Source organism: Trichechus manatus, unplaced genomic scaffold, assembly GCF_000243295.1.
Source record: "Trichechus manatus latirostris isolate Lorelei unplaced genomic scaffold, TriManLat1.0 scaffold00009, whole genome shotgun sequence".
NCBI classification, from domain to species: Eukaryota; Metazoa; Chordata; class Mammalia; order Sirenia; family Trichechidae; genus Trichechus; species Trichechus manatus.
This window is the reverse complement of record NW_004443945.1, coordinates 24,267,303-24,282,174: the sequence shown is the minus strand read 5'-3', so window position 1 is coordinate 24,282,174 and position 14,872 is coordinate 24,267,303. Positions and strand designations below refer to the sequence as shown.

Here is a 14,872-nt window from a genome sequence, read left to right as displayed (position 1 = left end):
ATGGCCTGTCAACCTCATGGGGCCATCTACTAAATTCAAGAAGAAACAGCTATGAAAAGTCAAAACATATGCAAGGCACAGTACTCAAGAGGACTCAAAAGGAAAATACGTAGTGATCGCTGATTTTAAGGAATTTCCTTTCAGATAGGGGAGACAGATATACAACACTAACTCTAATTTATGCAGAATGGAAGATGTATGACGATAACTAACGTCTGTTGGGCTCCTACTACATGCCAGATTAAAAGACTAATCTCACAACAACCCTATAGGGTACCGTTAGCAATCTCATTTTGCAGATGAGGAAACTGATGGTTAGAAAGGTTTAACCTTTCTTCTTAATGGAAGACTATTGCCCCGAGATAGTTTTTGAACCTTGAACCAAAACTATCCTCTGAAGTCACCTTTCAACTACACAGCAGTTTAGCTCAAAAAATAAAGAATGCCACCCTTGAGTACTGCGCTCTTTCAAAAAATTATCTGGACGAGACCAAATGGACAAGAGTTACTCCAAAGCATGGATGAGAAGGTTGGGGGTGGGGAGGGGGCAGTGAGATTAGATTAATGGGAATGGAACAACTAGAATGGAAACAATGAGCATGTTGACACAACGTGAAGAATGTAACCAAGGTCTGAACATTAGTAGTCATTGTTGAATGGGAATCTGTTTTGTTGTGTGTACTTTCACCAAAACTGCAATAAAATATTGAAAAAAAAAAAAAGGTTTAAACTTTAACTGCTGCAAGTACACGTTGATATTGAAGGGCACAGTCAAGATTGAAGTCTGGGACTGGTAACTTGAACCTTTACTCTTAGCACCTCCCTGCACTGCCTTCTTGAGCAATTCAAAGATGAGGTGCACAGAGATGGGAACCTTTGCTTTCAACCTAGGCAAAGGAGCGGAAGAAGCCAACTCAACAGAGCACTCAGAAACCTTTGAAAACTGTGTCAACTTTAGCGATATGTGAGGCCGCATGAATGTCAATATTAGTTTATGTGTCCGTTTACAAACTCAGAAAGACAGGGAGGTGAGAATGAAAAATGGTGCGTGTAGGGGCCAGTGAAAGGGGAACACCAGAAAGTTCCACTCCAACACCAGGGTTAATGCCACGCAATTAATGTCAAACTGTCTTAGCATCAGAGAGGAGGATTCGGTTAAAGCCCTGCCTGGCTAAATCTCAGGCTGAATGAAAATCACTCATGTCCATTTTTTCCCTAATCCTTTATAATTTCCTCTAATGCTTTAGTTAAGCTAAAGACCATGAGCCTTCAGAGAACAAAGCTAGGCCCATCTGTTCAGTCAGGAATTTGCCAAAGTAAAAGGTCGATCTGGGCATTACTATAACTTAGCTTTTAGACGACCCCAAATACTTCCCAACTGTATCGGTATGTATGGTTCCAAAGGACGAGATGTTGGGGATAGATACTCCTTAAAACAGATAATGAAAACGAAAATAATAGATGTCCCTTTAGATTATGCTTGCTCTAAAAGGTTACCTTAAAATAATCATAATTATCTTGTTTGAGATGGAATAACATTTAAGAATGCCTTTTTTTCAAAGATTTTATTTCTTTTATTATAAGACATATAGGTAAAAACTTGTATATTCTGAAAAATGTAGAAAATGGTAATAAAATGGACATCTTTCCTATTAAGAAATACATTCATAAATATACTTTATCAAATATTAAAATGGTTACTATCTTGCAAAATAATAATAAAGCAGAGCTGTGGCATACAACGGTCAACCCAAAGCACAGAAGTATTTGTTATGTGTTTTATAAAAATTCAGACCACTGATTATATTTAACCATTTGGCATTTTGCACTTCAGGTTATCAATAATTCAGATTTTAAAAATATTTTTGATGGCTTTGTGATTTCAAAAATAAAGAAACATAAAATGTGGTTTCACTAAGTAGAATTTGATTAAAATAATTTTCCTCTAAATAAAAAATGTAAGACACATAAGTAAAGATATCATTTTTGAACCCGTAAATTGTAAATATAGTCAGTTCCCAATTCTATAAATCTCTGGATTCCCAAGTGTGGGCAGTGAACAAAAACTGTACGCTAAGCTTTAGCTTCCAGCAAGGTCCATCATTTCTTTTCACAGCTTTATGGAGCAATCATAGTCATGATCATGATGAGCCCAGTTCTACACTTCTAGCTCCATGGAGAATACAAGGTACACAGAAAGTTCTCCCTCCTTTGAATAAACCTTGGATGGCTTTCCTATACTTGTTTATGACCTACTGGCCTTAAGTTCACATATCAAAATACTGGGCAAAATTAAATAATGGAAAGTTCTTGTTCTAGGCATTCTTTTGTAGGTTTCAATTCTCTGCTTTCCAAAGGAGACAGGAAACACATGTGAACACCAAACATGTCCTCTAATGAGTCTTGGGCGTTCGAGTAGCAAGGACAAGGCTTTTCCTGGGAATAAATACTGACTCTTTACAAAGATCTTTCATCTCCCATGCATTATGTTGTCCATGAGGCTAACACATTAATTCCCAACTGCAATGGAGGAAGCCACATCTAACAATACTTCAGTATCCAATCTAATATAGATTATTGGTCCCAATGGCCTTCAGCAATGTCCATCCAGGAGGACATCTAGGTGATGTGATTGTGGGCACCTAGAGCACAGAGAGGTCATGGCAGGACTTGGACTTGAGCTTGAAGGCCATATTCTTGTTGTTTTTGGCCACAATCTTGCCCCAGAAGCGCCTGGCTTTCCTGGGTATGCTCTCCCTCCTTTTCTGATAGGCTAGCCTCCGCTCGTTCTTCTCCTTGCTGTCACGCCGAAGGCGGACCTGCCGCACGATGCCCTCGAACAGCTCCTTCACGTTGTGCTGGACAGCTGCAGAGGTCTCAATGAACTTGCAGTCGAACACCACAGCGCACGCTCTCCCTTCTGCAAAGAAAAGAAGGTGAGAAGGAAGTCAGGGGGGCTGCGGAGTATGATCCTACACAGTACACAGCCAAACGAGATGATTTCTGATTTAAAATTGTTCTGTCATATTTGCAGTGGCTACAGGAGGCCACATGTTCTCCCAGGGCATAAGTAGAAGCACAGAATCTCACCAAGGAAACCCCGGAAACAGGAGAGATGGGCTTTAGATCTGGTCCACCAGAAACTCACTGTGTGAAGGTCCAATTGCATTAAACATAGCGATATTGATGATAACAGTAAAGACCATAGTGTTAACTTTTTGTAGGCTTACTTCGTGCCAGAACTGGGTTAAGTGCTTTATAAACTTTTTTTAATGCCCACTATAATCTTGAAAAATTCCTAACAGACACATGAAGAAACAGAGGGGAATCATTTAAAAATTTGAGGAAGTTCACATAGCCTGTAAGTGGCAGATTTATATACAGGCCTGCTTAATTCTCAAGCCCAAATTCTTAACACCATCCTGACTCAACTCCTTGAACTGAAAATAAGAATTCTACCACTGTGGCCTTCTTCTCTTCAAAAAAATGAAAACAAACTGTGATGAGGTATTCTGAAAAAATTTTGAGGATTTAACAAATGCATAATACAGTTAGTAAATTATACAAACAAGCTCTTCTGGAACAGTCTCAGTTTCAAATATTTCATCATGTTCAAAGACTATGTTGTCCATGTTTTCGTTTGGAAAAAATGATTACTGTAGACAGCTATTTCCTAATAGAAAGATATGCCCAAAATAGTTGCATATATTTAGGTCCTTATCAGGTTTTTTCTTCCCAGATACACAGTATTTTGTTTTTTACAATTGTACAGGGACTAAATCTGTATTAGGCTAATAAAATCTCAAGGGTCCTAAAAGCACTTGGGTGCCCATGTAGTAAATATGAATTATCCCTAAACTAAGTATGAAAAAATGTATGAGATACCATCAGACTCATGCCTTAACTGAAATTTAGGGGGAGTACAGTGCGTTGTTTCTTGGGTCCACAGGGACAAAAGGCAGCCAGGGTAAAATTCATATTCCCAGTGAAACTCTTTCTCACAGTTTCCTTAAATCAGAATTCCCCATCCTTCTTGCATTAAGATGCTATGTTTATTTCCCTGAAATTTCGGGATCTCCCTGGAGACTAGAAAATTTTGGGATCTCCCTGGAGAATAAGGAGAAAAGGTTGGAGGCTGCCAATAAGGTCCTGAGCAGGATCTCATCTCTAAAGGAATTCCAGAGAAGCCCTTGGAAGTGGGGGGATTGGAATTCAGCAGGTAGACCAGAGGGACAAGAGAGCATTGTCCAGCATGGAGATGATTTATGGAGAAGGTGGGAGGGTAGAGCCATACATAAAACTCCATGTAGCATTTTAATGAGTCCCTGGTTCCAGCTTCATGAAGAAGGGAATAACACCTGTGTGAAGGAAAATGCAGGTGCTCCAGAGACTGTTCCTATGGTATCGGCACAGCTCCTCTTACCTGAAACAGACACTTCCCGGCACCGCACCAAGTCACTTTTGTTGCCAACCAAGATGATAGGAATGTCCTCTGTCTGCCGGGCCCTGCGGAGCTGGATTCGCAACTCAGATGCCTTCTCGAAACTCGTGCGGTCTGTGATGGAGTAGACAATCAGGTAGGCATCCCCAACTTGCATGCAGTGGTCTTGGAGCCATTCATTCTCTCCCTAATGAAATGAGAAGATCTTCCATGAGCTCAGGCTGACCAGGTACATGAGGAGTGCGTTTGAAAAGAAACAATATGTCTACCCTTAATTACCCTTGCTGACAAGAGAAAGAAGAAAACTGCTTGCCAACTCCCCAAAATGCATCTGTCTTCCATGCTTACAAGATGTCTGGTGGCTGCAAAGACTGGGAGCCCGTATAGTACTTATGCAAAACAGATGTTACTTTCCAATTTCTCCCACAGCTTGAGTTGATGAATTACACAACTACTCTGCCAACCAATACTCCCAACTTCTATCTATCTTAACTACCAAAAATGAGACCTTTCTGGGGTCTCCAAAACTCCCTTTTGCCTTTCCTAAGTGATAAATTACAAATCCTTTTTTTGAGAATAGGAGGGTTCTCAATAAATAGAAAGCAAAGCATATATGCTCAGAAGCCCTAAATCTAAAAAGCGAACGTTGAAGGCTAGGACTGAGAATGTCAACTTCACATAAGATGGTTTTATGAAGTTGAAAATAATCACCCATACTTGTTTACACTTTCCCTAAAACAAATGTGCTTTTGTGTATTTTTTAACAGAACCAAGGGAAATCACCGTAACTTGCTTGTTATTCAGAGCTGATTTGTGATTGTTCTTTAGAACAGTCTCATTCTTCATAAGTTAATGCTTTTAATCAAGAAAATGCTCCCACTTCATCTGGAACATCATCTTTACATGGCAAGGTCACCCTCCCATCAAACAGCCTGTTGGAAGACCCTGAAGGAATTCACAGACAGCTACAGGCTCCGCATACCTTATTTTCCCACATGTCCAGGAGTATAATTGTTGCACTTTCTCCATCAACAATCAGGGTTCGCTCATATGTATCTTCTAGAAAAGAAAGAACAGTGATATTGGAGTCAGGCAAACATGTTGCACTTTCATATAAAAGGATCATGTATAAAATTATGCTTGGAGTAATAGAGGGAAATTTCTTTCTCATGTAGAAAATTAAACTTAACAAATATGCAATTAATTATGTAAGTATACAGACATTCACCAAGGTACGTTACTATTTTTTATCACCTTCAACAACATTCTACATCTATTCCCTCCAGTACTTCCTAAGCAGCACACCTACGTGTCCTAACTGTGTTATCACAAACAGCCTGAAGTGAAAGGCAATTGTTTTCATCATTCCTGGACATTTTCTATAGGAAAACAATTTATGAGGATAAACATCCTTAAGAGTTTGTGACTCAGATTCAAAGGGTGATGTTATAAGAAAGCATTAACTGTCCGGGGGAACTAGAAGCCCTGTTTCCACAAGCCTCCTATGGAAATTCATCTCTCCCTTGTACCTTTCAGTGAGGTGATTACTGAACAAACCAAAAACCAAACCCACTGCCATCGAGTCGATTCCGACTCATAGCGACCCTATAAGACAGGGTAGGACCGCCCCATAGGGTTTCCAAGGAGTGGCTGGTGGATTCGAACTGCTGACCTTTTGGTTAGCAGCCGTAACTCTTAACTACTGCACCACCAGAGCTCCGATTTCTACCCAGTGACTGGCAATTTCAGTAGCTTTGAGCTCAGCAACATTTCTCCTCTTTGGAGAAGTGCAAGGAAAAAGAAAAAGTCCTGAGACTGTCCTTATTTTGGCTGAAGTTTTCTTCCTTAAAGAATGCAGTTCCTTAGGCATAAACAGGCTAGTTTTTCCATCTTGAGCACAGCAGGAGCGCAGCCTCCAGCTCTACTTGGTAATGGAAACTTTCTTCCCTGCACTTGAGTGCACATCGCACATAGGGAAGGGTGAACGCTATACAACGGCCGGAGCAGCTCCAGCCCAGAAAAACCAGTGTGCGGGGCAGTTGAAGAAGAGATGGCGAACACTGGGGCTTCTGCAAGAGGGATTCTCATCAACCCTATACAGCTAAACCCATCCGCACTCCCTCTATTTTCACAATGAGTTTCCTGTTTTGAATTTCAACATCTAAAAACTATGATTTTCATAAAGATTTTTATCATTTTTCTTACTGTTCCTTTTGCCTGGAATCTCTTCGCTCGGGTATCTGCAAGCCTTATTACTTTACTGTTTCCCTTACTGTTCCTTTCCCAATTATCTACTTAAAATTGCGATAGCTCCTCCCTCCCCCATATTCCTTCCTGTCGTCTTTATTTTGCTTCCTTGCACTTATCACCATCAAGCACGCTATACATTTAGTTTATTGATTTTACTATTTTCTGTGCCTCTGTGCCTCCCCTCAGAGTGTTAAGGCACAGATTTGCAACTGTGCTGTTTACCGCTATATCCCCCAGCATCCGGGACAGTGCCTGGTACATTGCAGGTGCTCAAATAAATATTTCATGAATGAATGAATGAATCAATGATAAATATATATATAGCGGCTGTGAGCACAAGCAAACCTGAATTAGAATCTGGATGTCATCCCTTATTAACTATGTGGTTCTGGACCACTTACTTAAACTCTCTAGCCTGTTTTTTCATCTGGGAAATGGTATTAATGATAGTATCCACCATTTAGGGCTGTGTGACATACATTAAGCACAAAGCAGAAACTCAATAGACATTAGCTATCATCATTACTTCTTCAGATATAGGAAGCTGGTTCTTACCAAATCTGGCATTTCCTACTACAGGTAAATCCTAGTTACGGAGCCCCGGTGGCGCAATGGTTAAGAGCTGGACTGCTAACCAAAAGGTTGGCAGTTCAAATTCACCAGTCACTCCTTGGAAACCCTTCTACTCTGTCCTACAGGGTCACCACGAGTCAGAATTGACTCAACGGCACATAACATGAACAGTTTAAGAGCGCTGTGCTGGAGGAACTGGGGCGTTTCTTGTTTCACAGTAGTGAGGAGTTTATGAACAGCAGTGCTTCTGTTTAATGTTTTTTCATCTAGGAACTGCAACAATCAAGAAAGAAAAAGTGGACAAATGAGAAGAAAGTTAACTACCATTAGGTGCACAGATGGCTCAGTCTTTCTGTCAGGTCCCCTACCTCCTAAAAGTGTCATGCTTTTAACAAATGGTAATTGTTTTCCACTGGTTGGATTAAAAATCTGTTATGCTCAGCATGTTTGCTGTGTCCACAAAATGCAGCATAAATGAACTCACAGTGGGATGCTTTCTTTGGTTTAGTGGAGGGTAGGGCCTCATGGCCTCAACATGCAAATTTATACAGCCGTATGCAAATCAGCAGAATCTGGGCAGCACAAATCAAGGGGCTGACTGACCCTTACGAAAAACCATACAGTTTTTATCTCTTCTCTGAAACCACTTCCCACGCTCAGAAAACCCTCTCAATAAAGCACTTGCTCTACCCTCAGCCCTCCACTTACGCCCAAAAGCAGGTAAAAGCAGCAGGTGCAAGGGAATCACTTGAATGCCAAGCAGTTCAAATAGAAACATACTGCATGCATCCAATAGCTAAGGAAAAAAGGCAACTCAAACTTTCTCTTGGTTTAAGAGACATCAGAACAAATCTAGAGAAAAAGAAGACTAAGGATTATAGCCATGAAAGTAGAATCAAAATGCTTTGCAATTCTGGAAGCTTCCTGACAGTATCATTCTCTCTGGCATTAACCTCGACCTACAAATCATTGTGTTGGGAACCGAGGAGTCTAAAACAATATATCTCCACCCTGTTTTTCTCCATTTGGCACCGGGGTTTATATATCGCCTCTGGCAGCGTGCCCCAAGGATTCTTCAAACACACAAGGCCTCCGGTTTGAGGCCTTCAGTTAACCGGGATGAGCCTATGTGTAACAAAAGAAAGCTCTAGGTTTCTCTTCCTTCGTCACTCACCTTTTAGCCTTTTCAAGTGCTAATCAGGTGCAAAGAGGGAAAATAAAATAATAAGAAACTCTAGAACTCTTTGAAATTTGCTCTGGGTTAAGGTTTGTGGGGAGTCCTTCAGTAGCACAATTGGTTAGCTGAGCTTGGCGCTAACAGAAAGGCTGGTGGTTCAAGTCCACCCAGAGGTGCCTCGAAAGAAAGGTCTGGCAATCTACTTGCAAGAAAAATCAGCCAGAAAGGTTTGAGGCCTACTGGCTTTGGGGCTTTTCAGTAGCCTGGGTCTAGGACTAGATGGAAGCCAGGTGTGTCACTCCTCTGCAGTAAGAGAGATCATCCTGATGGGGTGGATCGAGGCTCTAAGCTGAGTGACTGTGGTCCATAGCTATTTTCCCTGGACTAGTTTACCTCTGCTTGTCTTTTCTCATCGGATTCCCTTTGTGCTTGGAGTCTCCTCCCCACCCCACCCCCCCGCATCCCAAAACTGGCTCAGGGCTGTGTATGGAACCCATACAGGAATTCTATCATATGCTGCAATTGGATCCTGCAGCCACTCAAATATTCTGAGCCTCCAGTATCCCTCCCACCAAAACCTTGAACTGCTTTCAGCATTCATAACGCAAGGGACCCCAAGGGACCCTGGAAGAAGCACCTGCTCTGGGAATGTCATCCTCTCCTCTATGGCTTGTATCTCCTCTGCAGGTCTCAGAGGGCCCCAGCCAAGAGTGACCAGAGTGGATGGAGGCCTAAAGCGATGAAACTGACAGCTTTGGAAGATGAACACATGGAAACAGTAGATTCAAATCAGTTCTAACTAATGTTTACTCTGCATTTACTACGTGCCAGGCACTATGCTACATGCTAAATATATGTTATCTATTTCCTTTAGCCCTCATCAAACAAAACAAACTAACAAAAAAGAACTCATTGTCGTCAAGTCGATTCTGACTCGTAGCAACCCTATAGGACACAGCAGAACTGCCCCATAGGGTTTCCAAGGTTGTAAACTTTATGGAAGCAGACTGCCACGTCTTTCTCCTGCAGAGCAGCTGGTGGGTTCAAACCACCAACCTTTCGGTTAGCAACTGAGCACTTAAGCACTGTGCCACCGGGGCTCCTCATAACATCCTATGAAATAGGTATTATTCCTATTTTACTAATTGGGAAGCTTGAGGAAGTTGAGCAGCTTGCCCAAGGGCACTCAGCTAAGTTAATGTCAGAGCTGGGGTTCAAATACACATCGTCAGTCTCCAAGACCACTGCTCTTTCAGGTACTTCCCAGTATACATCTGTTGTGCCTTCTTCCCTAACTCAGGGCTTCCAAATCCTAGTTGTCTTTGGGATGAAGCTCAGAGACCATCTCTGGCATAAAGTCTTTTCTGACTCCCACAGCCAGAAGGAATCTTTTCTCCTCAGAATTCCCAGAACACCTTCTTTGTACCTCTTTCAAGGGACCTATCACATCCTACCTTGATTGGTAGCTGGTACATATCTGATCGCCATTGCATACTTTCAGCATCTTTAGGAAAGAAGCCTCCTGCATCTTTGTAAGTTCCATAGTGCCTCACCAAGTTCCATTGTAGATATTCAGTAATTGTTTAACAATGAATGAATGAATGAACGAACATTAAATATACAGTAGAGAGTCATAAGATTATTTCAATATAACTGTAATAATATCCATCTTTATTAAGAGAAATACTAATGAGAACATTACATAGATTTATTTTTCTTATGTCTAATGCCAAAAAATAACGTGGGCATGCCTTTGAAAAACTAAACCTTCCGCTTGGGAAATGAAAAGCCAACTGGTGATTCCAACAGCCACCTTCAGACAACTGATGTAATCCTAGATGGTAGAAATTAAGTTACTCAAACAGGACACACTAGATTGCATGGGTTACCAGAGAAGCGTCTCGTTGTCAAAGATTTTCTGTTTGAGGAGATAGGAAGGGATTCTAGTTCCCTCTCTCTCTCTGTCTGATTAAACAAAGAAATTTCCCAAATATACAAGCCTGTCGTTCCAAATTCCAGGTATGAGTTAGCCTTCTTAACACTCTATGCCTATGGAGATACCACCCTCTGGATAGATAACACTCCATTCTAATCAAAAAACATTTTTTAAAGCCTAATAGCCACTAACTTTTTCAATTTCTCTCTCAAAAAAAAGAAAAACCTCTTGGTTGATCTCTTCCTTATCTCAATCTCCAAAGCACTATATTGTTACTTCTTAAGATACTTACGAATTTTACCTTGCTCTGAATTACTGCCCCTGACACTTAGCTCCTTGCTAAGAGAGACTATACCTCATCTATCACTGTGTACCCCAGAGCTTAGCACAGAGCCAGGCATGTGGCTGATGCCCAACCAAATGGCTGAAGTATTTAACAGTGTTTGGGAACTAGACCCAGGGTGCACAATACTGTGAAATAACACAAAATTTGGGTCAAACACAACTAGACTTGAATCCTGGTCATACCACGTACTAGCTTTTTCACCCTGGGAGAGTAACTTGACTTTGTAAGCCTCCATTTCTTCACCTGTAAAATGGGATATCAACACCAAATTGGTTCAATTTTTATAAGTATTATCAAAAATAAATGTGGGAAGTACACAGCACAGTGCCTGGCATATAGAAAGTGCCCTATATATGACAGAATGAAAAAAACACTGAGCTAAGATTCTACAGTCCCAAATTCTAATCCCAGCTTCTTCACCACTGGGTGTTTCTAGGCAAGTCACTTGGCCTCTCTGAGACTCAGTTTACTTATATGAGTACAGGAATTTTGTGAGCACCAAAAAAAAAAAAAAAAAAATCAATAGCAAATGTAATACTCCCAATAAAGTGCCTCTTTATTGCAAATTCTTGTTCTAAAAGTTAGTTCCTTTCTCGCTTTCCTCTTTTTCTCGGAACAGCCACCCCTCAGCCTTCGCAAAGAAAGAGAGATTCGAACTGACCAATACTGGCCTTATTTCTCCCTTGACTCTTGGTTTAGCTAGAGTCCCTGAGATCCCGGAAGTGAGGAGAGAAATCAGTGTTACGTCAGTGAGTCATCTCTTACAGCCCAGTTGTCTGAGTTGCCTCATGAAGTAGTAAACTCCCTGACACTGTAGATTAAGTCAAGAACAATAAGAGGTTTAGTTGAAGAAGAACAAAATGTTGGTAGTGAGGAGTAGTGCGTATCATCAAGTAGAGGGTAAAACTGAGTCATCACTAAGGCATCTTCCTGCTGGAGGAGTCTGTGATTCAGTTGTTTGAGTCGCAATCAAAAGGACGGGCAGACCATGTGACTTAGGCAAGCACTGGACTTCATTTCTACAGCTGCAAATAGGGGTACACAGATACCCTGGTCACATATGCTAAGATTCTGAAGCTGTGGCAGGAAGACACTGTATGAATACCATTGGCAATTAGGATCTACATATTACTTCTCAAAATACAGGACTGTGCTTTACACATAGTTGAGGACTACATCCATTTATGAGATAATGTCACCTCAAACTAGTTTTGACAAAGTAAAATACGTAAATAAGATTATAAAGGGAAAACTGTTTTGGAAAAACTGTAAGACTCTAAGACTCTATACATGTAAAGTATTTACACTACTATTCTTTAAATGTAAAAAAATAATTGTACTATTTCAAGTACAGACTTTGACCTATTTTACAGCCTCAAAAGACTCTAGTATTGGTGGGAAACACACTGATGACACCATCCTAACAGTTTTTCAAATTAGTTTGGTTTTAGTTATCACCATGGAAACAAGGCTGTGCCTGTGCTTGATCTCCTGGAAGAAGGTGCCCCTCAGGCCAAGGCATAGGAAGACCTCACCTTCACCACAGTCCATCCTCCTCCAAGGCAAGCAGGCACGTTTCAAAATGAACACTCAAGGGGAAGGAGGAAGGCAAGGAGAGGCAGAGAGCTAGTCCAGGTCAAAGTCAGCATAAGCGAGCGGTGTGACCCTGACCCTCTTACTCTGCCCTCTTCAATCAGCCTCCCCACTTCCCTTAGAGTTGAAATCTAAGAAATTCCCTTTCTGGCGCAGATTCAAGAGATTCTGGTCTTTGTCTACAAGCATTCTCATTTTCTTGCCCCGAAGCCCTGTGCCAGAGCTTTGCTTTGGACCCAGCTCCTCAGCCAACTCTGCAGATAAATAACCCATCTGCTCACTGTCTCTGCCTGGACCACTGCAGATGGACAGGACACCTACCTCCCAGCACCTCGCAGTCGCTGTCCATGCTGTCGTGCACGCCCGCAAAGATGTTGGCCAGAGTGGACTTGCCCACCCCCTGCTCCCCTATGAGCACCACCCTGTAGTAGGTGTTCCCTGACTCAGAGGAGATGACTGAGTCTGTGGAGTCGGAAGACCAGCTCCGCCGGCAGTGGTCCTCGGGGTTAGCAGAGTGACGGGTGCGGTGGTGGGGCTCCTTCTGGACCATCAGATGCCTGCCATCAGCCGGGATGCTCCAGCGCTGCTGCTGTGGCTGGATGCCCACAGTGCCCTGGCGCAGGGTGACATTATTCAGAGTCATCGTTGGGTCCTGGAGAGCAGAGTGGCCAAGATGCCTGCATTAGTAGGCATGAGCTCAGGGGACTCAAACACATGCTTGGTCATCACTGACATTTTATTAGATGGGGTGAGAACTGAGTATTCCTAATATAAGGAATACCAATGAATCAGTCCCAAACCCCAAACCAGCCAGTCTTTGAACTGGACACATACACACACAAGCACTCCACACTATTAGTAAGCTGCTTCTCAGGCAGGCTTTCTAAACTGTCATTTTTGCAAAGAGAAAAGAAAGTACCGTTAACAGTGCCCACTGCCCATGGGCTTCCTCCATCCCCAGAAAAGCCTTGGGATCCCCTGCTCAGAGCAGGCACAGAAGCACCCAGAAGGAACCAACAGCCTCAAGCGATGGCTTGAAAAGCAACAAGTTAATGGAGCTCGGCACCAGCTGGCGAGGTTAAGGGCTCTTGTCTAAACATGGCTCTTAATTGTACCAGGCATCCAGCTGGCTTTTGTGCCTTGGTGGGAAACACGTGGCAATGACGTCACTCCCCCTGCCTGGACTGGACACGCACTTATTGGAACTTCCATGTTTAGTCAAGTTGCCTTGATACTATCCAGCCGCCTGACTAGGCTATTATTTGGGGTCAAGAGAATCTCTGTTTGAAGTTTATGCCTCAGCTCTGCCCTCTTGCCCACAGAGATCCCATTTAAAATATCTCAGCCCCAAGCCTCGTCATTCTGTCATGTAAATAAATGACTCGGTCACGTTGAGACCTAACAGATTTGCAGAGAAAGTGCTTCACTCTTAGTAAACCACGTCCACTCTGACAGTTCTTTGATTCCACTCAGATTTCCACCTTCTTGATGGAAATGAGAAGTCCGAAGACCTCCTGAATGACATTCAACAATTTGGCTACAACTTCCCCTTTGAGCGACTCCCTCTCCCCTACCTGGGGTCTGTTCTCCGCTATATGGGTGAGAAATACACACACTCCATCCCCACTCACACCCGCACCCCAACACCTCGGCCACTAAACAGGATGACCGGCTGGTGAAAGCAGGGCCTTAGGTGGCAGGCTCGCATTCAAACAACAAAAGCGTAAAGTGTCACTGAGCGCTGCCATCTGACCACATACGCTGTAGGAGGTGACCGCCCTGCAGAACGGAACTGAGGAACCTGCTGATGAGAAGAGGCATCCTATGCACCTTAAACTCTGCTCGCTGCCAGAAAACCAGAGCACAGACAGCACGTTCCAGGCTCTTAACTTAGAAGTTCTGCGGAACTTCTCCCCCTAACTCCCTGCGGCGTTCGGAGAGCCCCTCGCCGCCTGCCCGCCTTACTTGGCACTGCCGGGTCAGCCGGGTGGACGTTCGTGCGTGCGTCCGCGCCGCGATGCCGGAGCGCGCTGAGGAGACTGCTCGCCGTGACCGCGCTCCGCCGCCTGCAGCGCGCGCCGCGGCCCCGGGTTTATAGCGAGCCCCGCCGCCCCGAGACGGGGCTTTTCCGTGACGTCAGCGCCCCCGCCGGGAGGGGGCGGCTCTGCAGCAAACTCCGCGTTGCAGCCGCTTCACACTAAATCAGTTACTCGCAGTCATGTGACCTCCTGTCCTTCACTTTTAAACATAATAACAGTTCAACCCCGGGACTCGTCTCTTTCGTTTCTTTTTATTTTTATCCGGTGTAAACAGGAAAATGGAAAAATACACTAAGTACCGCTTAATCGCTGTTCGCAGCAAAGCATTTGCGAGCTGTTGGGATAAAGGATGGAGGAAGAGACAGGTTTGAGTTGCAAGCCCAGTTTTGCCAAGAACACCAGGATCAGCCTGCCGCGCGGGAGACTTCAGCCTCCTAGAGGAGGCCCGCAGCCACCTTGAGTGGCCAGGGTTTTTTTTTTTTTTTTTTTTTTTTAGCCGCACCTTATGCAAGGAAAA

General features: G+C 43.2%; 1 protein-coding gene across 1 annotated transcript; it reads right to left on the bottom strand.

Annotated features, from left to right (window-relative positions):
* Nucleotides 1–1,396: 1,396 nt before the first annotated feature.
* On the bottom strand, nt 1,397–14,346 carry GEM (GTP binding protein overexpressed in skeletal muscle). The gene is made up of 5 exons (XM_023726075.1): nt 14,282–14,346; nt 12,638–12,968; nt 5,424–5,500; nt 4,424–4,628; nt 1,397–2,920 (listed from the first exon to the last, which is right to left on the bottom strand). The coding sequence occupies exons 2-5, from the start codon at nt 12,957–12,959 to the stop codon at nt 2,643–2,645; spliced, it is 882 nt and encodes a 293-aa protein (XP_023581843.1). The 5' UTR covers nt 12,960–12,968; nt 14,282–14,346; the 3' UTR covers nt 1,397–2,642.
* Between the last annotated feature and the right edge of the window lie 526 nt (nt 14,347–14,872).

What these genes read in the sequence shown, in the direction of transcription:
- GEM (XM_023726075.1), bottom strand. Translation starts at nt 12,959, where the DNA reads ATGACTCTGAATAATGTCACCCTGCGCCAGGGCACTGTGGGCATCCAG. An exon ending in CGACTGCGAGGTGCTGGGAG is followed by an intron (nt 5,501 to 12,637) that starts GTAGGTGTCCTG and finishes TTTCTTTTCTAG; the next exon opens with AAGATACATATGAGCGAACC. An exon ending in CCGGGAAGTGTCTGTTTCAG is followed by an intron (nt 2,921 to 4,423) that starts GTAAGAGGAGCT and finishes TTTTCTTTGCAG; the next exon opens with AAGGGAGAGCGTGCGCTGTG.